Source organism: Calypte anna, chromosome 21, assembly GCF_003957555.1.
Source record: "Calypte anna isolate BGI_N300 chromosome 21, bCalAnn1_v1.p, whole genome shotgun sequence".
Taxonomy (NCBI): Eukaryota; Metazoa; Chordata; class Aves; order Apodiformes; family Trochilidae; genus Calypte; species Calypte anna.
In genome coordinates this window covers 7,325,760-7,351,263 of record NC_044266.1, presented here as the reverse complement: position 1 = coordinate 7,351,263, position 25,504 = coordinate 7,325,760, and the positions used below count along the sequence as shown (strand labels likewise).

The following is a 25,504-nucleotide window of genomic DNA, read 5'->3' as shown; positions in this document are numbered from 1 at the left end:
CTCCCAGTAAAACTCTGCTTCACACCAGTGCTACCTTCAGTGCTGAACACCAGTCTCACACCATGGCTACAACTCACCTGGGGAATGATCTAAAATCCATGCATCAATACAACTTAAACATAACCACAGTTTCAAAAGCAACCTAAAGCAGCCTCTTTAAAAGGATTTAGCACTGAGGATGGCTACTGAGCATTTTTTGAAAATCAGCCTGTTCAACTTGACCTCAAAGAAATCATTCATCACTTTTAGAAATCCTGGTCCAGGGCTATAAATTTAATGAACAGGATCACATCAGCAATTCATCATCTTGCCCTTTTAGCAAAGCTCAGAGCATTGTGTGAGCCAAAAGGTGAAGAATGTTGGGTTAAAAATAGCAATTCTCAAATACATCTCTTACACCGTCAAGCAATCTAACCATAATTTGATAAAAACTTTGTATCTCCTGAACCCCACTCATGACAGAAGAACAGGAAAACTTCACCACACGTAGGGAAGGTGCAGTCTGGCAGCAAACACCAAGTACAGGGGCTTGGCTGCACCCCCTGGACTGACCTGCCTGGGCTTGAACACAGCTCAGATACTCTCTGATGGTTTTAACTCCTGCTAGCAAGATGGGTGAAGGGGGTTGGGAAGGTTAAAAAAAGTGTGAGATCTCCCATCTCCATACACACTTCGGCATTATTGGTTTTAATAAACACCAGCATGTCAGGTAATCTCTGTAAAAAGGACAAGTTTAATTGTTTTCATTGCCTGTTTGGATGGATTTCAAGAAATGTCAGCACTTTGTGGGCATCATTACAGCTTTATTGTTGTATCCAGCCCATGAAGAGGCAGTTATAAAAGCCACAGAAATTCAATTATGCAGATGAGCTGCAACAGTAACTATAGAAGTTGTACATCCCCTATTTGTGATGAGCTGAATATTTAGGAATGAGCTGATCAGCTCTCACTTTGGAATACAGATCTCCACCTCACTTCACTTGAGAAGTGGTGTGTACAACTGTTTGTGAACCATCTCGGGTGGCAACATCCTGGGGACACAACAGGACTGAACATCACAGCAGGGAAACAATCAAGACAATGGCAGCAGGATTTCAGTTGTAATATTCAGGAATGAGGGAAAGAAGCTGGTTTATTTACTGCTAGAAATCTCTAATAAACCCTTACAAGGCCATCAGAAGACTGAGGCTGCAGTAAGACCAAACACCACCTGCTGTTTCAGTTGTCAGGAAGAAAAGCAATATGTGAAATGGCTCATAAACAGCAAGTTTACTTCCCAGCCTCAGTAACTTCAAGAATACAGGGGACTTTGCACTTTTTTTCGTGTTTCCTAAAGTCTTACAAGATGCCCAGATACACCTATAACAAATAACAAACCTTCACTGGGGTGTGCTACCACCTCTGGGTGTAATTGCTGCTGTAAGCTAGACTGAGAGTTCACCTCTTTAACTGTGGTGCAACTCCCAAGCTGCAGCTCTGTTACCACACAGCAGATGTGCCTGCAAAACACACAAGGAACAACGTCAGAACTCGGGCACTGCTCTGCCAGGTTTCATCCATCAGCTCAAATCAAGGGGGAACTTCATCCCAGAGGATAACAACTCAGGGAATGACACAGCCCAGGAGAAAATAAACCAGGAATTCTTGCTGAAGAATCTTAACCCGGAGAGAAGTATTAATTTGAATTCTATATATTAACTTTCTCCTGGATCAACAGTATGTTGAGAAATGGGGTGCTGTAATACTGAGTCTTAATGATGTTACATTATCCAACTGCCACACCACATGGACACAGATGCTCCCAGCACCACTGCAGGAGGCAGAACAAACATCACGGGGGTGGAATGCACCACGAGCAACTTCTCAGCACAGCCAAAACTCTCTACATACATTTTTTTAACTACTTCACCAGTGTAAAGCATGTAAAAATAGAACATTATATCAGGAAAAGTTGAAACTGTGCATGTAATTTTAATTAAACAATTTACATTTATTAACTGTGTCCACAATTAAAAACAAAAAACCCCAAGAGTAGCTCTGAAGAGTGAAACTGGTAGAAATTCATTTCAGTGAACTGGGTGTAGACAACCAAAGGATGCAAGGACACTTAATTCCTTCTAGATGTACATTGTTTCATTTTTCCCCATACATCTGGTTTCCATACAAAAGGCAAGTTTCCCACAAGCTTTAAAAAAGTTTACTTTATTGGTTACAGTTATATAAAATGTGTCATCCGATGGTTCCATCTAGTTGGTCATTAAGTGCTTGCAACACCAGAGACCCTTTAATACATCTGCAAGGTACAGGAGAAGAAAAACCCCTCTTCAGTTGCTTACCTGCACTGCCAGTGTCTTCAGCAAGGCTACAAGGTTCAAAAGCAATGACAACCCCACTTTTATGTCAAATTGTGTTTTTTAATGTTTGCATTAGAATAGTCTTTATATCACTCTCCAATAGAAGAAACAATATAACTAACAGCAAACTTTAATACAGGAACATGCTCCAAGATTAACAACCCAAAATGAAAACAAAATGAAATTAATGTAAAATGTAAATCACATATAATACAATTCAAGTGTCCAAAACAATTTAAATAATTTTAAATATTTTATTTTTTTTTAAACTTGCTACAAATGCTTTGTACAATATTTCAACATAAAGTCCCCATAACAGAAATGTAACAAAATGGGAATGATAGTGAAAGTGAGAGTTAAAGTGGCACAAATTCACCAAACAAGTATTAAACTACAAATTTTATAGAGGTAGATTACTTTTTAAGTCAAGAACAAAAAATAAAAGGGGTGGCTGTATGAAGAAACTAGTCACTTTCCATCAATTCTGTCATTAATCTTGAAAGCTGTATCAACACGTGACAAATGGTATTTTCATAAAAAACTGTTCTGAACAACAGATCAATTTGTTGCCTTAAGTTATTAGATAGAGGTGTAGGAACTTTTAGCGTAATTATATATTTAACTTTCAAAATATACAGGTCTGTAGTCCTGGTCTAGCCTTCTTAGCAATAAAAAGATACACTGCATTCATTATATATATGGTATTTAGAAACCGATATGGATATCTCATTGCTATATAAAGTTTCATTTACAGGTATAAATAGGAATTTGGAAAATCCATAAAACATCCAAATCAGGCTTTTTCCCATTGTATGCTGGACATCTAAAAGACTCAGAAAGCAAAGAGAAGGTGGGAAGAAAAGGAAATTCTGCCTTACCAGGCTGGCCTCTCCTGATTCGTTCAGACAGGAGGCTCAGAGAGACATAAAAACATGACAGAAACACTTTGAGTGCAGCAACATTTTTGTCCCTGAATCTACACTGAATTACTGACAAAATTAAGGAACCTGCTTTGCCAAGGAAGCAGCTGAAAGTCTACATCTGAACTGCCCCTAAGCCCTTCGTGAAGGCAGAGACAAAACCAGGATAGAAGCAAACACGAGAGCAGAAGATTTGGTTTAATCTCACTGTTAATTTTTTTTTGATGGTTTTGTGTGGGTTTCAGCAAGCACCCTTCTCGTTTATCTGAATCATCCTGTAGCCCAGCATGCGTGGCAGGCACAAAGAGGAAGATTTATGCCTGACACTGAGTATTAGCAAGGAGCCTGCAGGCAATTTTCTGACTGAGAGTCAGCTTCAGCTGGTTTCCCAAGCTTGGTGGATTTCACATCCCTTGTCGTAGTGCTTATCCTAAGTTGAGCATGCAACAGCTCTACCATGTCATTAAGGGATTTTTGTGTTTATGTTTTTACAGGAGATTCCTAGAAAATAAAAAACAAAAAACTAAAGATAAATGACAAAACAAACTACTTGTGAACGGACAGAAAAACTGAAAGGTGAGAAACAAATCTGGAGACAAATATTACATGAAGCAAGTCTTGGAAAAAATATTAAGATTCCCTGGAAAAAAAAACCACAAACAAACAACAGTTCCTACACAGAGTAGAACTAAACATGGCCTGTGCTGATCTGAGTGTATGAAGGCAAAAAATTTTCTTCATACTATATATTTGACATTAAAAAAGCTGACTAGACAATCTATTTATCATCATCATTTCAGAAACAAAAAGAGAATTCTTCTAGCATAGCTATTTGATACACCAGAAAAGGCTGCAAGATGCTGAAGGAAACTAACAGTATCTGGGACAGTCAGAGAGATCTTACCCCCAGGTAAACTGTTATTCACCCCAAATTCTATGAACAGTCTCCATACACACACGTTTCCAAATACTCTGTTACTTTGCTTCAGGTGAAATGATTAATTTAGATGGAGAGATGTGTCATTCTGGCTTCAAATCCTACTGATCTCTTCTGGCAGCATGTAAAATAGTCTCACACATAAGAGCAAGCGAGCAGCTGATAAGAATTAAGCAACATGGAGATGTTTCTGTCCCAGGAGAACAGGCCTGGTAGACAGTCCTGGCTCCTTTAACCACATTTCTTACATCATTAGTCTCCAAATTCCACTCATGTTTTTCTCCTTCAACACATCCTAATTTGGGTATTGACCATTCGAAGTCCAATTCCCATCTGTCTCTTTGAAATTATTCCTTTATCCTGAACCTTCACTTCACAAAGTGTTTCCTCAGAACGTTCACCCAGGAGCTCCTCCTCATCATAAGTCAGACAAAAGCTGCAAACTCTGGAGTCTGACACCTCCTGACAAATCCTACCAGGGAAAACTTGGTGCTGCAGGAGGCAGCCAGCTCCTCCCTCTCTCCCATTATCAACTACTTGGATTAAACAAAAAGCTACCTTCAGACACAGATCTGGTGTTCATCACAGCCATGCACTGCAATTAGCAAAACGAAAAGAACTCTTGATTACCCGAGAGCTTTGTGTAAGTTACTCAGTGAATCAGAAAGCTGAATCAAGGAATCAGGGCAGCAGGAGCAGGCTAATAAAAGTTATCAACAGTTTGCTATGTAACTTACTGACTGGAGAGACTACATGGAGACATAAGTTGGATTCAGGCACGTAGGTTGAGATTTTATTGACTTTTTTTTTTTTTAATATTAGCCTTTCTTGTGATTAAAATGTTTCTTCTCAAAAAGAAATAGAACTTTAACTAGAAAATGTTTATACTGAAACATAAGAGCATGATGCTTCCAACAAATCTACATGTTCATATAACTTTTCTTACATGTTTATTTCCCTTAAGTATTTAATGATCTGACTCAGTATGCACATACACTTTTGAAGTATTTGGTCACGGGTTGTTTGGGTTGGGTTTTTTTTTAATATGATATGCAGAGAATGCTTTTTATTAAAACCCAACAATGCAAGTTATTTTAACTAGTAAAACAATGCAGTCATGATTTTTAGCTTAGTAAACTGCTATAAACTAAATCTAGAATTATTTTGCACCCCCATGTACGTTAGGTACCAAATACAAGGTCACCATCTCCAGTAACAATAGGCTTAACGATGGTAAGTTTATTTGCACTCAGGTATGGACATTTTTTCCAGAGTTCTCAGTTCATTTTATAATTAAATACATTCTCTGTACAACGTTATTATTTCAGGACATGACAAAATGCATCAAGTATGTACATCAGACCTCAGCATGACTGAGCTACTTATCCATGGGTTTAGGAAACACAATCTTTTTTATTTATTTAAGAAACTCAAAAGAGACCAAGAAAATTGGGAAAACAGCAAGCTACATGTCCCTGGGTTGTTTCAACTTCAAATTAAACGCTTACCTGAAATCTTTTAGCTCTTGCTTTGTACTGCTTTCATCTCTTTTGTTTTCTGCTGCCTCTGCGTTTGCTGCCTGCTGTAGGCTTCGTGTGATGGGTCCTCCAATCCTCTCTCTAGATTTTACAGTGAATCTGTCTGCCTTTTTCTTACTTGCCACAGCAGATTTACTTGGCAAAACAGCTTTATTATTCCTTTGTATTCTGACATGCAATTTCCGGGACGCTTTGCTCGAGATTCCAGAGGAACTGCTCTTGGAGACCACCTTAGTTTTTTTCCCATCCACGTGGGCCATCCTGGAGACCCTCAGAGGACTTGAGTTCCGCAAGGATGAAGATGAACTTGGCTTTTTGGAGCGGATGGGAGGTACAAACTTAACGTTCTGTTTAGATTTGAAGGAAGCAGAGGGAAGCTGGAGTTGTGCAGGTCCTGAGGTTCTTGCTCTGGTCTTGCCCAGGTGAGGCTGCATGCTTTGCATCTTGATTTCTGCATCTGCTGTTCGCCTGCGCTGGTTGTTGCCTTTCTCACTGCCTGCAGATGAAGAACTTGCACTTTTTTTCGAAGAATTCTTTTTAGAGGAGGGAGAGATGGGTTTTTTGGGACAGCTGTATGACGCATGCTTATTCAAACTCCCAATATAGGTAAACTCTCTGTTACAGTAGGGGCAGATGTGAGAGTCTGTCTCAGATGGATTATTTTTCAATTCTGCCTTCTGCTGGGCAGATTTCTTTTTTTGCAAGATAGCTTTCTGGACGAGCTGGTTTTTCTTTTTCAATGCACTTATTTTTAGTTTATTTGAGGACATTTTGCTAATTTCAACATTGAAATTAAGTCTTTTGGGCTGACCCATCCGTCTGAAGGCGTTCTTCCCAGGGCCAGCTATAACCACCATGCCGTTCTTAGGCTGCACTGTCTGTTTCAGTGGGACTGGATTTTTTTTAGGTGTGTACCTCTTTTTGTCACTGGCAGATGCACAGGCCAGTATGTGTTTGTGTAACTCTGGCATGTTATCAACACTTTTCCCACATTTTGTGCATCGAATGGCAGTAGTAAAAGTCTGTGGAATATTGTGGGTAGTGAAGTTTGTTGCCGTAACTCCAATACCCATGGGATTACGATGGTGATACTGGAAGGGAGGTGGTTTAAAGCTTGGGTAGTGTTGGTTGAGGCCCATACGAACATCTGGATCTTTTGATTTTACTCCTGAAGCCATTATTTTTATCGTAGTATAAAGCTCTTCAGAGGAATCATTGAGATCTTCATCTTCCTCCTCTTTAGAAGGTTCCAGAGAATCTTCTGGCAGGCTCTGCATGTGCTCCACGTTTGCCTTAGTGGGGTCAGTAAAATTCTGGGGTCTCAACGTCCCACTTTCAAACTCATGATGTGTGCACTCTTTGTCTGGATGGAGATCCCGCTGATGCTGTTGCAAATTACACAAAAAAGCAAATTCCTTTTTACAGACCGAGCAAACGAAGATATTTCCTACTCCATGAAGCAGAAAGCGATGTTCCGACAAGTCTGTTTTATCCCGAAAAAGCTGTACACAGAATTCACATTTGAAGGGCCATTCTTCAGCATGAATGGATAAATGCTTTGTTAGGTCTTTAATAGAAAGAAAAGGTGATTCACAGACATTGCACACAAAGCTTTTATTGAATGTTTCCTGCACGACTCCTGATTCACTTGAAGTATGAGGATCTTCTCTTGCTTTCTGTTGTTCATTTTCAGTTTCTTCCTGTTTTATTACTGGGAGAGGATTTTCAAGATTATCAGCAGAGGAAACAACAGAGGAGACTACAGAAAGGGGAGGTGGAGATGGAGATGATGAAGATGAAGAGGAGGAGAAGGAGGAGGAAGAGGAGGAGGAAGATGACGAAGACAGTGTAGGAGGACCAGGTGAAGCAGCAGAAATGAGAGGTTCAACAGAAGGAGCAGGAGATGGAGAGGGAGACACTGTAGGTGAAAGAACTGGTAGTGGGGACTGTGTAGTAGTGTTAGAAAGGGGGGATGGACAAGAAGAAGTGTTGGTGGCACTGGCAGAGACATCTGGAGTTGGTAAGGGCATGGTTGGAAGCAGGGGAGGAGGTGATGTAGCAACTGTTAACACAGGAGGACAGGGTGGTGGGGAGGGAGGGTTGGTGGGTGTTAACAAAGGAGGCAGCTGGCACATGGGAGGTGCAGCAGATGCCTGTGGCACAGGGGAAGCAGAGGAACTGAGGGGCTGAGTGTCAACAGAAGATGATGTGGATAGGCTGGGATCCACGTCAGGTTCTGCCTGAGGCTCCAGGGATTTGCTGGGGCTCGTGCTGCTGTTTACACTGGGGGTGCTGTCTGTGCCTGCATCCGTGCCGTTGTACTCGTTCAGCAGAACCTTCTGCAACATGCAAGTTGTTGGCTTCTTCTTTTTAACACCACTACAGGTTGGCTGTATGGCATTTTCTTTATATTCCCTCATTTCAGCATCGCTGCAAGGCTTCTTCTGCACACTTAAATCTAAAACAGATTCCCAAGGAACCTGGTTCTTATTTTTGACATCAGACCTTTGTTTCACACCACTAGATAAATCCAGTGGCTGCTGGTTGCACACACTGCCAAAAGTTGGAGCTGCCTTCCATTCTTTTGATATTTTATAGTCTTCAAAGCAAAGAGGGCTCAGTGTCTCTTTTTCCTCCCTTCCAGTCAAGCTCCAAGCAGGTGAGCTGCTGTGGCTCTCTAACTTTGGCATTTTTGAACTCCGAACATTATCATTCCACACAGTTTTCCCCTCACCTGATTTGACAAAGTCTCGAAGCACTGGACTGTGCTGTGGAGAACTGGGTGGAGAGCTGGTCCTCCTCTTAAATCTACTGGATACTGGAGGCAAAATTGATGATGATGTAACAGAAGGTCCTAGTTTAGGGATTTCACTGGAGGGAGTTTTCTTACTGTCCTGTGTCTGAAGAAGCTGTTTTAATTTTGATGACAAATAAACACCTTTTTCTTTATGAAAAGGTAAGCTCTCTGTTGAAATGCTAAGAGGAAGACTTAAAGAACTAGCTGGAGCTATAGGTTCTGGGTCTACTTCAGTTTTTATTTTTGGTACTAGAGGAGGGCTGGCAGTTCTCCTCTTTTTAGATTCATTGCTCCCACTGTTGGAGGGTTCCTTGGGAGGTTCATTCACATGTGTCTGTGTAACCTTTACATTTGAGGAGATTTCCACCGTGACTGGACTGATGATACAGTTCAGTCCATACAAGTCTGCAGAGTTGGACTCCATCTGAATCACATCACAATTGCTAGTACTGCTGTTGGACTGAATTTTACCATCAATATAATAATTTAAATTTTCAGAGATATTGCTGGAAATATCCATAATATAGACATCATCTACTTCACCTTCCTCTTCTATTTCTGTACTTGCTATATATACACTCTGGACTGGTGGGGCCTGCTCTGTCTGCAGAGGTGGCTCTTCAGTGAAGAACCCTTTTCTTCTGACACCTTTGGGAATAAGATGACGCTCGTGAACCCTACGCTGATGCCTCCTCATGTTGGTGTGAGTTCCAAAAACCTTTTTGCAGTATTTGCAGGGATGCAATTCTTTGGGCTCCTTATTTTCCTCAGCGAAAGCAGAGTGGGATATTTCTTGAGAGACTTTCTCAGAATCCAAGACGACAGAGTCCTGCACAAGGCTGGAAACGTTTAGGTCATCCTTTAGCCCCTCATCCACAATTACTTGGTTCTCAGCAACATTATCCAGGTGCTGGGATGATGTCAGTGTTAGGAATGGTTTCCTCTTTGGCCCCGCCTCATGCCGGCGCTCGTGTCTCCGCCTGTTGATCTGAGTGCCGAAGGCCTTCCCGCAGTACCGGCACTTGAAGGCGTGGTTAACCGTGGAGATGTGGATGTGCATGTGGCGTTCCAGCCCCTGCTTGGTGGTGAACTTCCTCTCACAGTGCTGGCAGGGAAACATGAACGTTTCCTGAACCTCACCGTTGGATTCGCCTCTCGCTTTCGGGATTTTCACGATGAGTTTTTTCTTTGGAGAACTTTCTGGAGAGTCTTCTGACGTGCTCTTTTGCTCTTCCATAGAATCTAACTTTTCTTCACATATCAAAGGCATTTCAGCATTTTCTTTAGGCATACTGGTATCTTCTATCTCCTCTTCATCTTCCTCTTCATCATCGTCCTCCTCTTCATCATCATCTAAGTCATCTGATGCACAGTTTATTGCTTCTCCTTGTTTGTCTTCAGTCACCATTTGTGGTTCACTGGAAGGACTGGGGATCATCAGCTTTGGAAGTGCATCTTGATTTACCATTTCCTGAATCACAGCTGTTTGTTCCAGGGAGAGGACAGCAGAAACAGAAGGTGTTTCATCTTCTTCTTTATGACCTGATACACAATGAATAAAAGAAAAAACATGAGACATGTTTTATCAAACAGTTCACAGTATGGTTCAGCTTTCTTCTATCTTTTCCTCTAACACGTTTTCCAAGATTTATGACCCAACACAGTACCACAACTTCTACAGTTTTTACATGTGTACTATGTGAAAAAAGCCAGGTCAACACACAAGCAATGTTTGCAGGTAACTTCTGTGCTCAGCTGGTCAGTGCAATACTACATCTTTTCTCCTAGACACTGACTTCCATTAAAAAGCAGTAAATAAGGACTGTATAACAAGGCTCCAAAAACATTACTTCAGAGAAAGGACTTCTACCTGCTCTTCTGTCCTAAGGAGTTTGGATTTATGTCTGAATTGTAGAGCACATTACTATTTTGTGTTGTTGAATTATGCTTAATTACATAGTTCTGATATCCAACCTGATTGCTAATCAAAGGGTTTGGCACACAATATAAACATGTTTGCTTTGTTACACTAACACAACATGCCAACATATTAACATGGCAAAAAGCATCCTTTGATTCTGGGAGAGTCAGGAGAAAAAAAAAAATAAAAAAAAAATCAGATACTTGAGAACTCACCCTCTTTGGAATCCCTCATATCTGCAGAAGTAGAATCCAAATCACTCTTTTTCTGTTTTGTATCCACTGCCTTCTTCCCCTTGCTTTTACTTTCTTGAGACTTTTTCTTTCCTGGAGGAAAAAACCCAACATTTATTATTCCTGCCCAATAATTGTATTTTTCATATTTGAGTGGCAGAATTAAAACACCCAGCTTTAGCATTTAAGACACTTCTGTAGAAGCCCTGTTTTCCTGAGGAATAGAGGAGAGATCAGTAAAAATGACAGCACTCAGATAAAGCAGACTCTAGAGCCCATAGGAAATGTTAAGTAAAGATTACAGTAAGTTGCTAAAAACCTAAGACTCCAAAATTCTTCACTCACTTTCAAAGCAAGAATTGACTACAACAGAAATGTCCAGAATTACTGAGTTCACAACACACTTACCCAATACCTTCACCTGGCTATTAAATTACCACATATATATCCTTTATACTATTAATCCTTAACGTTAATTGGAAGACCTTATGAAGGAGAAACCCGAAGAGGCTTCTCTACTTGTATGAACATTCTGAATAATGACTTGAAGAAAGTTACAATAAAAACAATGAAGTAATAGCATTATGGAAGGACTTAAAAGCAGCATGATCCTGACCAGCAAGGAAAAGAGAGTAAAACAGAATTAGGTAGAACTGGTAACAGTAAAATAAAAAGGGATTTCATCATGTCCACTGACACAAACTTGCTACCTGTTAGCAAAGGTAAGAAGCATGTATTAGCTGCACAGGATGATGAGCACAATGAAGAGCAGGGCAAAATGCATTAAGCAAAGACCCAATCAGTGACGCAAGACATCAAGACAATGAAAACTTCATTTACCAGCACATTACAGAGGCACACTGCTAATTATTTTCATTAAAGATTTGGTTCTGTAATATGTAGAAATTATGATAAGACAGTGTAATATATGAAGCTTCAAGGTTTTGAAGGCCATACTCTCCATACAGAAATGTTATTTTAGATTCAGCACCAATCTACTCTGGAACTTGGCACTTCTACACCATCACCTTTTAGGAATCAGAATTGTCCAGAAGCAGCAATCCAAATTCTTCCTTCACTCCCTCTAATGCAAAAAATGACACTTTTTCATGCATTGACCCTTCCCTCTAAACACAAGTGTGCACCACAAGCCTAAGTCCATTTCTTATTTGGAAGCACCTTTCTCCAACTCAGTCCTGTCAAGCAGTTCCTCCTGTTCTTCCCTGAAAACATTTTTTCACATCTTCAGCCAAAAACTGAAAAGTCTTTTAAAAACTGTTCCTCTACTCAAACTGAAAATTTCCAAGTATGCATCCTCTCCAGCACAACAGATCAGAGGCAGGTCAGCTTTAAAAGGAAATGCTTGTTTTTACTTGAACATTCTATTCTACCTAAACAATAGAATAATTTGCCCTCAAGGAGCTCAGGTTTCCTTGGCCCCCAAATTCCAGTGTGTTTCTGTTTCATTTATGTAATTACCCTCTTTTTTTTTTCTTATTCCAACTTTACAGTCTTCAGTCTGAGACACTGACAACAGTGACTCACAATGAATTCTTGTTACCTTTGGAAAATGATCACTCCTAATGTTTGTAAATACAACTGGTAGTACCAACATCTGAGTATGCAGGATTTCAAACAAGTTTCCAGAAATATCTGCCAAGCCACCTGGAATCCCTGGTGAAATGTACAGTAAAACAGTCAGAGTTTCCCTTTCTAGGTACAAGTTCTCAATGTAAAATTCCAATACAGTCTGTGCATCTCTTCACACCTTGGGAGCAATGTGAAGGATTCTTACAGTTAGAGAGAGTTTTTGTTAAGAGCCACCAACTTTTTTGTAGACCACTTATCTGAAGACCAACATCAGTATCTTGACTTAAATGACAAAATTCTTTTTCTATCTCTACAGGTAAGAGTGGAAACAAGAATGAAAATATCACTCACTCCCTGGAGCCTTCTCACCTGTGCCAAGCTTGGCCAGGGTTAGAGGATATTTTACTAGATGGTGCAGCATATGATGGTATTGCAGAGGAGGTTGCTGGGCAATTCCACATCTAATTCTACAGCAGCACTGAATTGCAGCATAATGATAAAAGTTATTGTGAAAGACTTTTCACAAGACTCAACTAGTTCTTTCTTAGAACAAGATTAGAAATTTAATGCTAAAACATGAGGTGAAGTATGTAAAAGCTGAAGAAAAAAAAAAATCATTCAGAAGTGCTAAACCTGGAAAGGTTTTCCAAACTGTCACACAGTTATAGAATATAACATTTATAGTACCTCAAAAAACAATCTGGGAAATCACTAGAATATCAGGATTTATATGCAAAACTGAGTCACTTAAGTCACTTATGTCCTCCTTATGCTGTTACTGTAAAGAGATCATTTGCAAGTTCAAGTTCTCCTGCCAGACTCCTTAAACAAAGATGCAACCTGCTCACTGGTACCCCTGGAGATGTTTGGAGTTCTGGCCTTTAAGCACAAACACATTTGAAGAGAAGATTCATCTAGCACCTACTTGCCCTTAACTCAGAATAGGAAGCAAAACTGCTCCCACACATGTATCAGATCAACTTCTGATGCCTACCAACTACAGACATCAACACTTATTTCACACTTTCCTTTCACCAGCTTTATTTTATTCGCTTTCCAAATTGCAACTTTCTTTGTAAAGGTTATAAAAAAAATCCCTACTGTACTGAAGCATGGCTATGGCTATCCCAGATGCATCCACTTCATGGCCCTGAATGTTAAACAGGAGATACCCAGAAGAGAATTTAAGAATAGATTAATAGTGAAGTGATGGCATGCCCTCCCAGCTTTCATGCATGCAGAGTTGAGGAACTTTTCATGATATTTAACATCCTTTCTAACTATCCTACATGAGCTCTCAAAGTGCTTTCTTAACCTATGTACACCTCAACATTTTGCATAATTTTCTTTCTACGTATTTTCAATGAAAAGCACAACTTACTATTCTGATATAAAGGATGTCAATGATTAGTCCAAGGTCTGTCCCTTGCTTTTCTTACAGTTTAAGATGTCAAGAACTAACAGAGGTCTGCAGGAGGGAGGAAATGCCTCAGAATACAGACCTGGTGGAAGCCTGAGTATAAGTACACACGTGCACTTACCATCAGGTTCCTGAAGGGTCCTACATGGCTGCTACTGCCAGCTGGATACTCCACTTGGTCTAAACAAGAAAGATACAGGAATGAAACACAGAGAAAGTGAAATGGAAACAATGACAAAAGAATAAATGAAGGGCAGAACTTAATATACGTGTGAGTACATTAGAGGAAATGCAAAAGAAAGATGCAAAGGAAAATGAATGACAGAAACAGATGGAAAGTTGCTCCTTGTCTGTAGTGACAAAGATCAAAAGAGGAAAGCATTGGTTTGTCTTGCAACCTAATTTTTAAATACAGTTCCTTTTTCTTCTCTCTGCTTCTGTTGCAGATAGCTCAACACAAGCATTATCTGCCTTTACACCTTTACAGCACCTGTATCACATTTAGCACAAACATTGCACAGAAGGCTTTATGCTACTGCCAATGTCCAGATGAATACTTATGGTGTAGTCCCACTTACTTCAGAGTATTTCAAACAAAGTAAGAATTTACAAGAAATAATCTTTATTTTCCCATACTTCATTTTATTGGTCAAACCAAGGAATCTCACAACAGCTTACAGTTACCTGTGCTCGTATTTTTGCTATTAACCTAAATACCAATGGAACTGTAAAACCACTGAGTTATTTCTGGTGGGATGGGATGGCATACTCTGATGCCAGGAGGGAAGAAGTTATACACAGTCTCCCCATACACTTAGAGCTGAATTCTGTAATTAAATATTGCTAAATTGTACAAGATGCTATTATCTTTAATAACCTTTAAGTGCAGCAGCAAACACATTCACACTAAAGATCATAAAGTAAGAAGGACACACAAGTCTGATCTCAAACACTGTTTGATCACTGACAAGAAATATGAGAGACATTTGCATCCCCCAAAATCTTGGGTAAGTAAAAAGAATTACTGGCATGATTTCAGGAATTCCTTTAAAATTTGCAGTCAACAACTAACTGCAGCCCAGTAAGGGATCTGCCCAAACCCCATCCTTGTTACTGCCAACAACTACCACAGATACCTGATCCAGTCTCAAGTCTCCTGGAAAACAGTGGAGAATCTCAGAGTCCCCTGGAAAGTGTTGCTAGAGCACACAGGAGTGCAGCCACCTTGAAAGAGGATGACTAAGGGGAAATGCATAAAACTGTACATTATAATCTGACAGTCACCACCAAACAGTTTTGGGATGCAAATTACAGTGCAGTAATATCAATTCACTTGTCAAATCCCTTTGGGATTGGTTCAGAGTAGCCAAAGTTTGCATCAATCCCAGGCAGTAGTTGCTACTGTTCTATAAATCAACTTTTGATTATTTTTCTTCTCCTCTCAGTATTTTGGCATTGGAAAGAATGAAAGGGAAAAAAAGTGTATACACAAGCTAAAACAATCCTTGCAGAAAATCCAGCAGAAGACAGCGGCATGACCATTTCCACACTCTTTTGGTTAATGAACTCTAAAATACTGATGCAACTTGATTTTTAATTTGAGAAACAGTTTGCTATGTGCCAGAAAACCTCTGTTCCTGTATCCAGAATACTGGCAGATGTCATGCTTTTCAAAGCAAATTCCTTAAACCTTCAGGCATCTATAAAAATCTGACTAGTTGTTTGTTCTGGAAGATAGGCTAGAAAAAAATGAATGCCTTTTACTCACAAAAAAGCTATATCCAAAATAACAGCATAAATTGCTCCAAAAAAATTAAATCCAAGTTGTGCTGGCTGGAGGAGCATGAAACAAGTGGAGAAACATGTTGCAGTGACTTCCTTGAATCTTGTCCAACTAAGAATGTCACAGCATATAAATATTAAAGACAATACATATTTAATAAATGGAATTGATTAAGCAGTAAAGTAACTAAAGACCAAAAAAAAAAAAAAAAAGCATTGAATTCCAAGTGCCCACTACAAAGATCAGAATACTAAGGCTGTTCTTTTAACACATTTCCTTCTGTTAGCATTTAGAGTGCCTTCATTTTGCTTTTTGATTTATTTTGTGTATATTCTACTATTAGCCATAGTTTCTATGTAGTGAAATCTTGTTAACAAAACCTCTCATTATTATCTACCAACACCTGCTCAGACAGCAAAGCCAAAGCAAACAACTTGGCTAAATAAATGGCAATATACCTGTGTCTTAAAGAGCTGCTCACAGACACCAAGCACAGCTAAGAACTCACCTGGGGAAAGCTGGCAGCTGTAACCTGACTGATACATGTAGATCTGTATGTAGGGGGATTATTCTTGTTACCATGAGGACTACAGAAATTTGTTGAAAACATGATCCCAAGCCCACAAAGTTAGGCAAATATTTTATTGAAAGCTCTAAAGCCAACAGCTGCATGTTAAGCATTATCAGTGCAGACTTACATCTCCAGCATTCTCCTGAGTCAAGGAATATTTGACTCAGAGCACCAACCACCTCGTGGCCAACAGTAATTAAGGTGTTTTTAAATTGCTGTCCAAAGTTTTTAAGTGATCTGGGAATAAGTGAGGTTTTTTCACTGTATTGTTCAAAATGACATACTGAAAATTAGAGGAGAAAAAGGAAACGAGTGAAAACAGCAAAACTTTGAAAGAAAAATATCAACAATTCTGCCTTAGTAAAACAAAGTATTATAACATCAACTTCCAGTATTTCTTACACATTATTACTGTTAATACAAAAACCTACTGAAGTTCCCTTTAACTACTTGCATTTAAATATTGCTTTGAAACTTGATTAGAGCCAACTTAGAAGAAAAACTCTGAAGTGCACTTCTGAACACACACACACACACACACACACACACACAAGTTACAACCTGGGGAGGGAGCATCTTTTGAACTCAAAAGCTTCCAACTTAAAACTAAAACAAACCATGAAACCACTGCCTACCAAATGCTTTGGGGAAATCTGCTCTTGTACTGGCAAGAAAAAATTACTGCAGAACCCAAGGAGCTGCCTCCCAGGACTCCAAGGCTCAGACATTCAACTGCAACAGAACAGTTTTTGTGGTAAATTGCTTTAATATTTTTCCACAGACTGAACTGGTATGAATCAAGCCAGAAAAAGCTTTGATTTTTGTTTACTTGTTAGTGTAAGATATGCCATAATAGAAGCATTTTCCAGTTTGCCTGTGGAGGTGCTCATCCCACTTGTTGGCATGCACGCATACATAAAACCCTTTAACACCCTCTGACAAAATTCCTCCCTCAGGCAGGAAGGTACCCATCTCCCTGATTCAAACATCCAGACTTCAGTAACATAGCATTAATTGCCTTTTCCAATTTTCAAGACTAAATTTTTCTAAAACCAAACATTTAAAAAATAACAATTAAAAAAAAGATGTAAAAAGGATACAAAAGCAGCACATTGTTACTCATATTCCAGCAATTCTAAGGGTGAAATTTAGGACAGATGAGGCACAGCTCAATTTTAGAAACAATCCTCTAATTAAAGGGGATGTCAATTAACTCTTAACAGCTCTATACACAATATCATTAAGAGGCTCACACTTCCACAATGCTGTCAAGTATGTATGAAAACGTGGCAAAAAAGAATTGCTTTTTTTACCGTTTTCCTCAACCCATCATTATTATAAATAAGCAGTGGGGCATTTTCCTGCAATGCCATTACAAAGTTATCAGATACTAGTTTAGGCAGATACAATTTGAGGTACTGCTGAGCAAATGGAAGACTGAACGTGGCACGAGCTGGTCTGCAGCACACAAAATCTATAACAACATAAAAACTTCTGAGAGCGAGGAGAATAATTTAGACCTCCAGAAGATCTTAGGTCTGTCTTGTCAATCTGCCCAAACCTAATACATGCAGTAAGTCCAAAGATGGAGAGGCATAATGTGTACAGGTACTCTGGAAAAAACCAGATACACCTTGGAAATGATCTACAGCCAAAGTCCCATCCCTGTACTACAAGACTTGATGTTCAGCCTACGTTGGCCTCACCATTCTCTGCTGGGTTTGCTCCCTCCCACAGCTGAAGGTTTCTGTTATCTGCCAGGCCTTGTGCTAAGCACAACCCCACCACTGTTCTTGGGACAAAGACTCAGGGCAGGGCACTGGAACTGCCAGTGATCCCCAGGGGATTGCAATGCCAGGGGCTGCACACCCCTCTCTCTGCTCAGCTCTCTGCACCTTCTCATTACCCGCTGGTTGGAGAGGCAAAGGCAGTGCAAGCACACAGCCAAGTGATCCTGGAGGTCTCCAGGAGGGAACTTTCAAAAGCAGAAGTTACAGAACCGTGGTCTCTGAAGAGAAGCTGCACGCCCCCTTATTCTAGATTATATATTTTCCCTCACTGCAATTGGAATCTCAATGAGCAGTATTACTGCTGTTGTTTGAAGACCACAAACAGAAGCAGCAGAGATAAAAGGCTACTTGGCATCAAGAATAAAAGCAAATTCAGTGAGCTAAGGTTGTTGGGTAATTTTTTCCAGCAGAACTTGCATCTCCTCTTCCTTAAAAAGACATTTTCAAGCTTACATGGTAGAAGCAGAAGAAAGAAGAAAAGAAGTACAGAAGAAAAAAATCATGTACTATATCAAAATACCTGCCTTATTGCTACACATTAACCACCACTTAACAGACAAATAATGTCATTTTAATCACTGCATTTTTCAACAAGATTATAAACACTGCAATAAAGTGTCACCTCGGGAAGATACTTCAATACACCTGAAAACAGATGCAGCTACACCTAGCAGCATAAGTGTATTAAAACATGTTTGTACCAGCACTAAGTATGCATTTTGCAGAAAAGAAATAGAGCAATGCATTTACAGAGACTGTTAAAATGACATTTGCATAACAGATGAACTTGTTGCCATGGAAAGAGTAAGAAAATGCTATGCTGGGCTATTTAAAACATTAATTTCTGCAAATGTTTGGCAAAGCCTTTAGTGATAGCACTCAAGATCATGGTACTGTACCTCATCACAAACTTCTTAAATTATATAATACTCAGAACAAGAAATGTTAGCAAGGAGTCACAGGGCAGGCCATGCCAATATAAAGAAATGATGCAACAGTTTGCAAGAAGCAAAAGGGAAGGTATTGCTATGGTTCTTCATGGGTCCAGAAAAGCATAGATGAAACTATCCACAAAATTAAAACAAACAGGTTAAGAAAAAACATTTATGCTGAAAAATCCTATGAGCAGGAGGTCTGTTTAAAATGTGTGGTATTACACCACTACACAAAAATTGAAATAGGAATTGTCTCTGGTCTTCTTCATACACTTCATGTCTTGCAAATTAAATTATGAACCATCATCCTCTGTAACAGAGAGAGGCAAAATGTTCTTTGTGTTATCTGTCTGCAGTAGCATGCCATCCACACCTGCATCATCTCGTTCCAATCCTTACCATGTTAGACTTTCTGACTAACCTGAGTATAAATCACAGGAAGAAGTCTGAAGTTTATAGCCTAAAAGACTTATTCATCCAAAATGACTTAAGTGACACTGAATGGCACCCAACAATTACAAAATACAACAAACAAACATCTGCAGCATTTAATTCTCTGCCACTTTAACCCACACAAGAGCTGTGACAAAACAATGAAATATAATGAAACACAAAGTGTTTATCTTCCAAAGATTACTGTTTTTTCTGCCCCATGCCAATAGTTCCAAAACAGCAAAACAGAGGACAGAAAGGCAGACTTGCCAGTTTCTCACTCCATGTAGTCTTTCTACCTCCTACCCTCCCCTCATTAGACAGCCTCCCACCATCCACAACAAATTCCTAGCAAGTGACTTGATAACAAACCACAGCTACCACTGACACAGCCCATGACAGAAAATGAAAAACATTCTTCTCTGCAGTTATACTTCATTACTTTTTATTTTGAGCAGGTGGCATGCTGATTTTCCACAAATAAATAGTGCTAGCTGTATTTAACCAGTTTTTATGTACAATCCAGTTAGAAACAGGGCATCCAAATTTTGTATTTAGCTACAAAAGAATTACTCAAAACTTCAATCTCCACCTAAACAAATAGAAAATAGAAACCAGAAAATGTTGCTTTTACATCCACTATAGCTCTCCCTGAAATGTTTTTAACCCCGAAATGAAGCTACTCAGATAATTAAGAAATAACATGCATTTTGACAGCACCATCTGCAAGATAATGCCAATTAAAGACCTCACATGGCTACTTGTACCACAAAATTTACAATTATCACTACTAGACCAGTCTGCCTTCATCTGTAACAAACATTTGTCACAGCCTATTTGCATCACTAATCATTTGGGAGGGTTGGATCAAAAATACCTGGGTTTGTTTAGCTAAGGTGTCTTTGAAGGTTACTACTTAAGGCTTTACCTGACATTTTATTCTGCTGTTTGACAAATTATATGCTTAAATTCAATACTGTTTCATATCAGTGACTTTTTTTTTTTTTTTTAAGATTGCAGATCCAAAAGCTAATGCTCTTCATACACTGCTGGGAGAGGTGGGGCTCTGCTACCAAGAGCAATACCACCATAGCAAGCAGGATACTCAAAAAGTTTGTGGAAAGCTGCAACTGCGTGGAAGATCAAAACTGCACAGTTTATTCAAACATTTGTCCAGACATGAGCTGTGGCTTTACTTGGAGAATGCAGCTGTACAAGGGCTACAATTCCCAGGAAACAGGACTGCCTTTGTATCGAGGCAGGGCACTGGGATTACTGTAATAGGAGTCTCCAACTTTGAGGAAACAAGAGCAAAGCTTCTCACAGATGTAGGATCCAGACAGTGCTGCTACCACCAGATTAAATTTCCCATGGATAAAATTAAAACCCTTAGAACTGTGACAAGGTCACACTCAATATTTTAATTTACATTCACTCAAATTTGTCCTCTCTGATTCATTTTTATTGAACTAAATCCTTTTGGTATCATACCTGCAGCATGTCATTGGTGAGAAATATTGCTCCAACAGTGAAGTATTCTCAGTAAAATCAGCTATTTTCTAGTAACAGAAGCTAGTTAAATATATATATAAACACATCCACAGGAACTCAGGAACACAGGAACTGCAATGCTCCAGTTGCCCAAGCAGTGCATTTCAAGATGTAGAAGAGTTCTCCCAGACAACAGCAACAGTTGGGACTAATATTAAGATGACTGACAACAGACGTTACTAAATGTGTAATTTGCCCCAAACCAGAAACAGCAAAGTGGTTTCTGCTTTATTTATGAAATCAAGAAAGGTCAATAGGCTCACTAGAGGGAACAGCAACTTCCTCCATTTTTCAAATAAAGTGAAAACCAATCCCAGACATAGATGTATTATTTGTCTTCTGCTCAGTTAACTGCTACATTCCAGATCAACCTGTTTAGATTAAATTAAGTCGTAGAAGTTTTTTGCACACATCCTTTTATGGCATAAAATGGTAACTAAAATGGAACAAAAAGAAAATTGTCACTGAAAAATAACTGGGACATTCTCATTTGCAGGCAAGGAGCCATAAAAAACATAGCTCTGGTATATGAGAGTGGAAAGACTGGAGACTGACACTTAACAGTTAAGATTTGGTAGTGTGAGTGAAGTTTCAGCACAAAGTCCACTTTGCTTTTGCAATCCCTGACAAGGGTCCCTAAGATCTGAAACACTGGACTCTCTGCTCTTTACCTGCAACTTAGAATAGAACACTTTGCAGCAAAGTCCATTTTTCACTCAAGCAGCTGAAACTTAGTATGACCTAGTCTGTGGTAAAAGCCCAAGACAACTCTAATATTTGGCAGCACTATTGCACAGGTTTCTTTTTAAGAGTATGACTCCATGGCAGAGGTGTTTATTTTAACCTTCTGATACAAACCTACTGCTAAAGAGAGGTCAGCCACCCTTGCAATTGAGCTGCTTTACACCAGAGCCTACTACCCAGACACTTGAGTTTCCAGTTTCACAGGCAGAAAACCTAGAGTTCAAGTAATGAATACATGAGAAACTTTACCAAAATTTACAGGAATCAAGTGACTTGTGGAGCCACTAGGTTTCTCCCATTCAGTGATCGAGTTGTCTCTTATGGACTGCTAAATAAATCAAGATTCATCTCTGCCTAGATACAAACAAGGCATCTGGCTCCCAGTGCACGTTAGAATAGATGTATAGCTGATTACTCATTTCCATGGCATTTTGCAGTAATAATAATCAAGATGATAGATTTTCAGCTATTATAATACTCTCACTAGAGTAACTTTATGTCAATCATCACATTAATAATACTGCCTCTTTGAAGTTCTAAAGCATTAATCATAGTCTATCAAACACTTTTGTAGAACTAAGTAAGTGTGACAACAAAATTAACTCTTAACAGCAACCCTGGTAAGCCCCTAAGTGCTTCTGAAGGTTTCAGTCTAAATTACTTACATGCACTAGTGATCCAAATATTGTGCCTGCTTAGTCCAGAGGAAAAAGCTTATAAAAGGTAAGTAAATATTTGCTAATGAGTATCTGAAAGTCAGACGTTATCTAATTTCTTAGCTAAAAATGTTGAAATACTGGTGAGTCCTACTGAAATAACTGTTAAACCTAAGTAAAATTATACAGCTATAATATTTCCTTGAGGAACTTTCCTTGGGCATAGGTCAGTGAGTATGCTTCAGAAGAAAGTCATTCCTGTCAATCTGTGTTAGGCTCTTGGCAGGAATAACAAAATAAATTTCTGACAAAATAAAGGTCTGACAGATTCAAAAAATTAAATACACTTTGGTGTGACAACCGTTTTCCTTTTTGCTCATTTGGAAAATGTACTAAATAGTTAATAAGTGGAACACAAAATTAACTTTGGTATTTTGCAGTTTCCTAATACACTGACTTGAGATTCTCCAGGGAGACTTTACAAACACAAATTAAAGAGATGTCACAAGAAAAATGCTCTCAGCCATACTCAAGCACAAATGGAGTCTGCATCTCTTCCAATATATGAATCAGCTACCAAAAATCTCTTCCTATATATAAATCAGCTTATACATGAAGTCAAAAGTGTCTGTGTATCAGTGCATAATATATTGCATGTGCAAGCTGTAGACAGGCCCTCAGTGTAAGATGCTCCCTGTAAACAACTGAAGTAAACTAAATGGTTGATGCTAAATTATGGTAACAATAATTATGTAATAAAAATCAGCACTAAAAATTCTACCACCATTAGTGATACAGAATCAGTATGAGCAATATTGTTCAAATGGCCTTGAAAAGACAAAAGCATAAAAAGAAAACATCTAGAGAAAAGCAGTAAAAATGATTAAGAGACAGGGAATATTCTCATTACAAGGAGAACTCAGAGACTTCTGTAAATTGTGACATGATTCAAGCCACTACTAAATAAAATACAAATACACTGAAGTTTCCAAGAGTTTCCAAGTACAAAACAAAAAGTAATAGGAGATAGCACAGGAGGATCAGGAAACCACGGAAAGAGCAACAGTGTCTGGAGACAATGCAAAGGAAGAGTTACTCATGTGAATAGCAGTATCCCAGATTTAAGTGAGACAGCAAATACTTTAATTTAGGTAAAGCAGTCCATTAAATTTGCTCTCTTCTAAGCAACAGAACAATTCTAACCACAAAATAGGTCACTTAAGACAATAAAATAAAAAGAAAAGCACTTGCTTTGCTCTGGAAAACACTTGCCTGTTCTCCTGCTCTGCAGACATTAATTTCCTCCTATTTTTGAACATAACCTCCAAATCTAAGCATCTCACAGCTCTCCCCTAAAACAGCAATCATTAAATTTTCTCCACATTTTCTACATGTAAGTATTTACACAGTTCTGTGATCCAAAAGAGAACGTTCTAAGGAATGTTCTGGAAAATCTTAATGTAATAAAATACTTCTGCAAAGAAAGTTAATACTTCTATTGAAACTTAGTAACTTTTATTTTCAGGAAAATTTTTAAAGAACATTTTCCTAAGAAAGAAAAAAACAATTTTAAAACAAAATAGGTTAATTAAAAGAAGAAATAGGAGTGAAATGTTCTCCCAGGTCACTCTGTATCAAAGCTAGCCCTGATCAATAGAAAAAAATTGATTAAAACTAGAAAGCTGTCTATTAATTTAATTCACTGCCCACTTTATGTAACTCAAGCTATGTAACTCAAGACAGTATTAGCCAGTTTGCTATGAGATACTGTAAACGTGGTCCACATATCTTTTTTTATTTATTTATTTTAAACTTGGAAAACAGCATAAGGAAATGTGGCTGAAAAAGTAAAAAGAGAAATATGGAAGCCTTTAGAATTCAAATAGCAAAACTGTCCAAGCAAAATACTTTTGTTACATTAAGATAAATACACACGTTTGCTCTAACCAGAAATAAGTTATTAGCTAGAAGCATGCCAACTTGTTACAATCATGTTATTTTAAGTTAAGGGCAAAAAACCACAGACAGAACAGAGAAACAGAAAGTGCATGCAAGGTGCTGGGGTACTTGTTTGGTTATCAGCACCAAGTGCTGCAGTCACCACCACCTCCAGGCCCCTTGCTGCATTCCTGTAAGCAGCTCTGCTTTTGAGTGGCATCACCACTCATTTTTCTGGGTATATCTGAGGCTGAAGACCCTGCAGCACCACATCAAGATGTCTGTGTCCCTGTGTCCCTGGTAGTACAAACTGTGTCAGCCACACGCTACCAGCCAGCAGGCTCAGAGCACCTGTGGGTTTCCATTACCAGCTGCACATGTGGAAACTTTTAAAGGGAGTGTATACACAATAGCACATCTGAGGCTTCTGAAGGAGAAACAAACCTTACAGCACTCCCTGACCTTATAATTACAGCACATAAGTAAATAAGTTTCCCCATGTTCACATAAATATGATACAACCTGGCTAAAGTACAAGCACTGATTTTTTTTAATAACTCAGGAACATGCTGAGGCCCCTTATTTCCCAAAGTTTATCCTTAGAAATGCACCATTTAAAGGGTCAATATGTGCAATCCAGTGCCAAAATACATATTTTCTCTTTTTAAAAACAGAATTTATTTTCTTTTTTACCTCTGCAATGAAGGCTTATCTTCTCCTATTCTTAAACCCGTAGGCAGGAGCAAGGCTGGAATGAATCACACCAGTTTTGCTCCGCTGCTGGGGAGAGCTCAGAGCTGCAGCTATCATAGGAACTGGGGGTGTTGCTGTAGAAGTGAAGATGGAAATTTAAAGTAATAAGTCTCATTTAAAGAGTTTCATTCATGAGGGATTAAAGGAAAATTTCTGATGGTTGGAAGCCCTCAAGTGTGTTAGATATCCACCAGATAGAAGCTGCCACCAGAGATACAGTTACTTTGACATCTCAAATGCAGCTTTTTAACTGGAGGAATGTAATTCTTCTTCTAAGTCAGAGAGATTTGGGGGAATCAAAGTAAATTTCACTTTAAGGTTTTGTTGATCTTGTTGACCTTCTCTTTCCTCTGGTCTTCTCTCAGTTATTCCCTAGGAAGATTTGAAGCTCTGAGCTCCTATGTAAGTTTTTCATTAAATCTACTGGGACGACAGTTTAGGTAAGAATATCTTTTCAGGTTATCCCTGCTACAATGTACAACCTACAGAACTTTAACATCTGCCTATAAGCTACATTCCAACATGCATTCATTTTTCTCACAAGCTGTTTTGTGTTTGGAAATAAACTTTTAAAGTTATTCCAAGCACAAGTCTAATAAATTCATTTAACTTAAACAGAGAATTGGGGCATCCTTTGGCCG

At 38.9% G+C, this 25,504-nt stretch overlaps 1 protein-coding gene across 1 annotated transcript in view; it reads right to left on the bottom strand.

Moving 5' to 3' along the window:
• Positions 1-2,186: 2,186 nt before the first annotated feature.
• Positions 2,187-25,504, bottom strand: part of PRDM2 (PR/SET domain 2) — a 51,515-nt gene continuing 28,197 nt past the window's right edge. The window contains exons 7-9 of the mRNA XM_030463484.1: positions 10,683-10,793; positions 5,720-10,088; positions 2,187-3,775 (exon numbers count right to left, since the gene is read on the bottom strand). Coding sequence (XP_030319344.1) covers positions 3,763-3,775; positions 5,720-10,088; positions 10,683-10,793 — 4,493 coding nt within the window. The 3' untranslated portion in view covers positions 2,187-3,762. The remainder of the gene's footprint in view (positions 3,776-5,719; positions 10,089-10,682; positions 10,794-25,504) is intronic.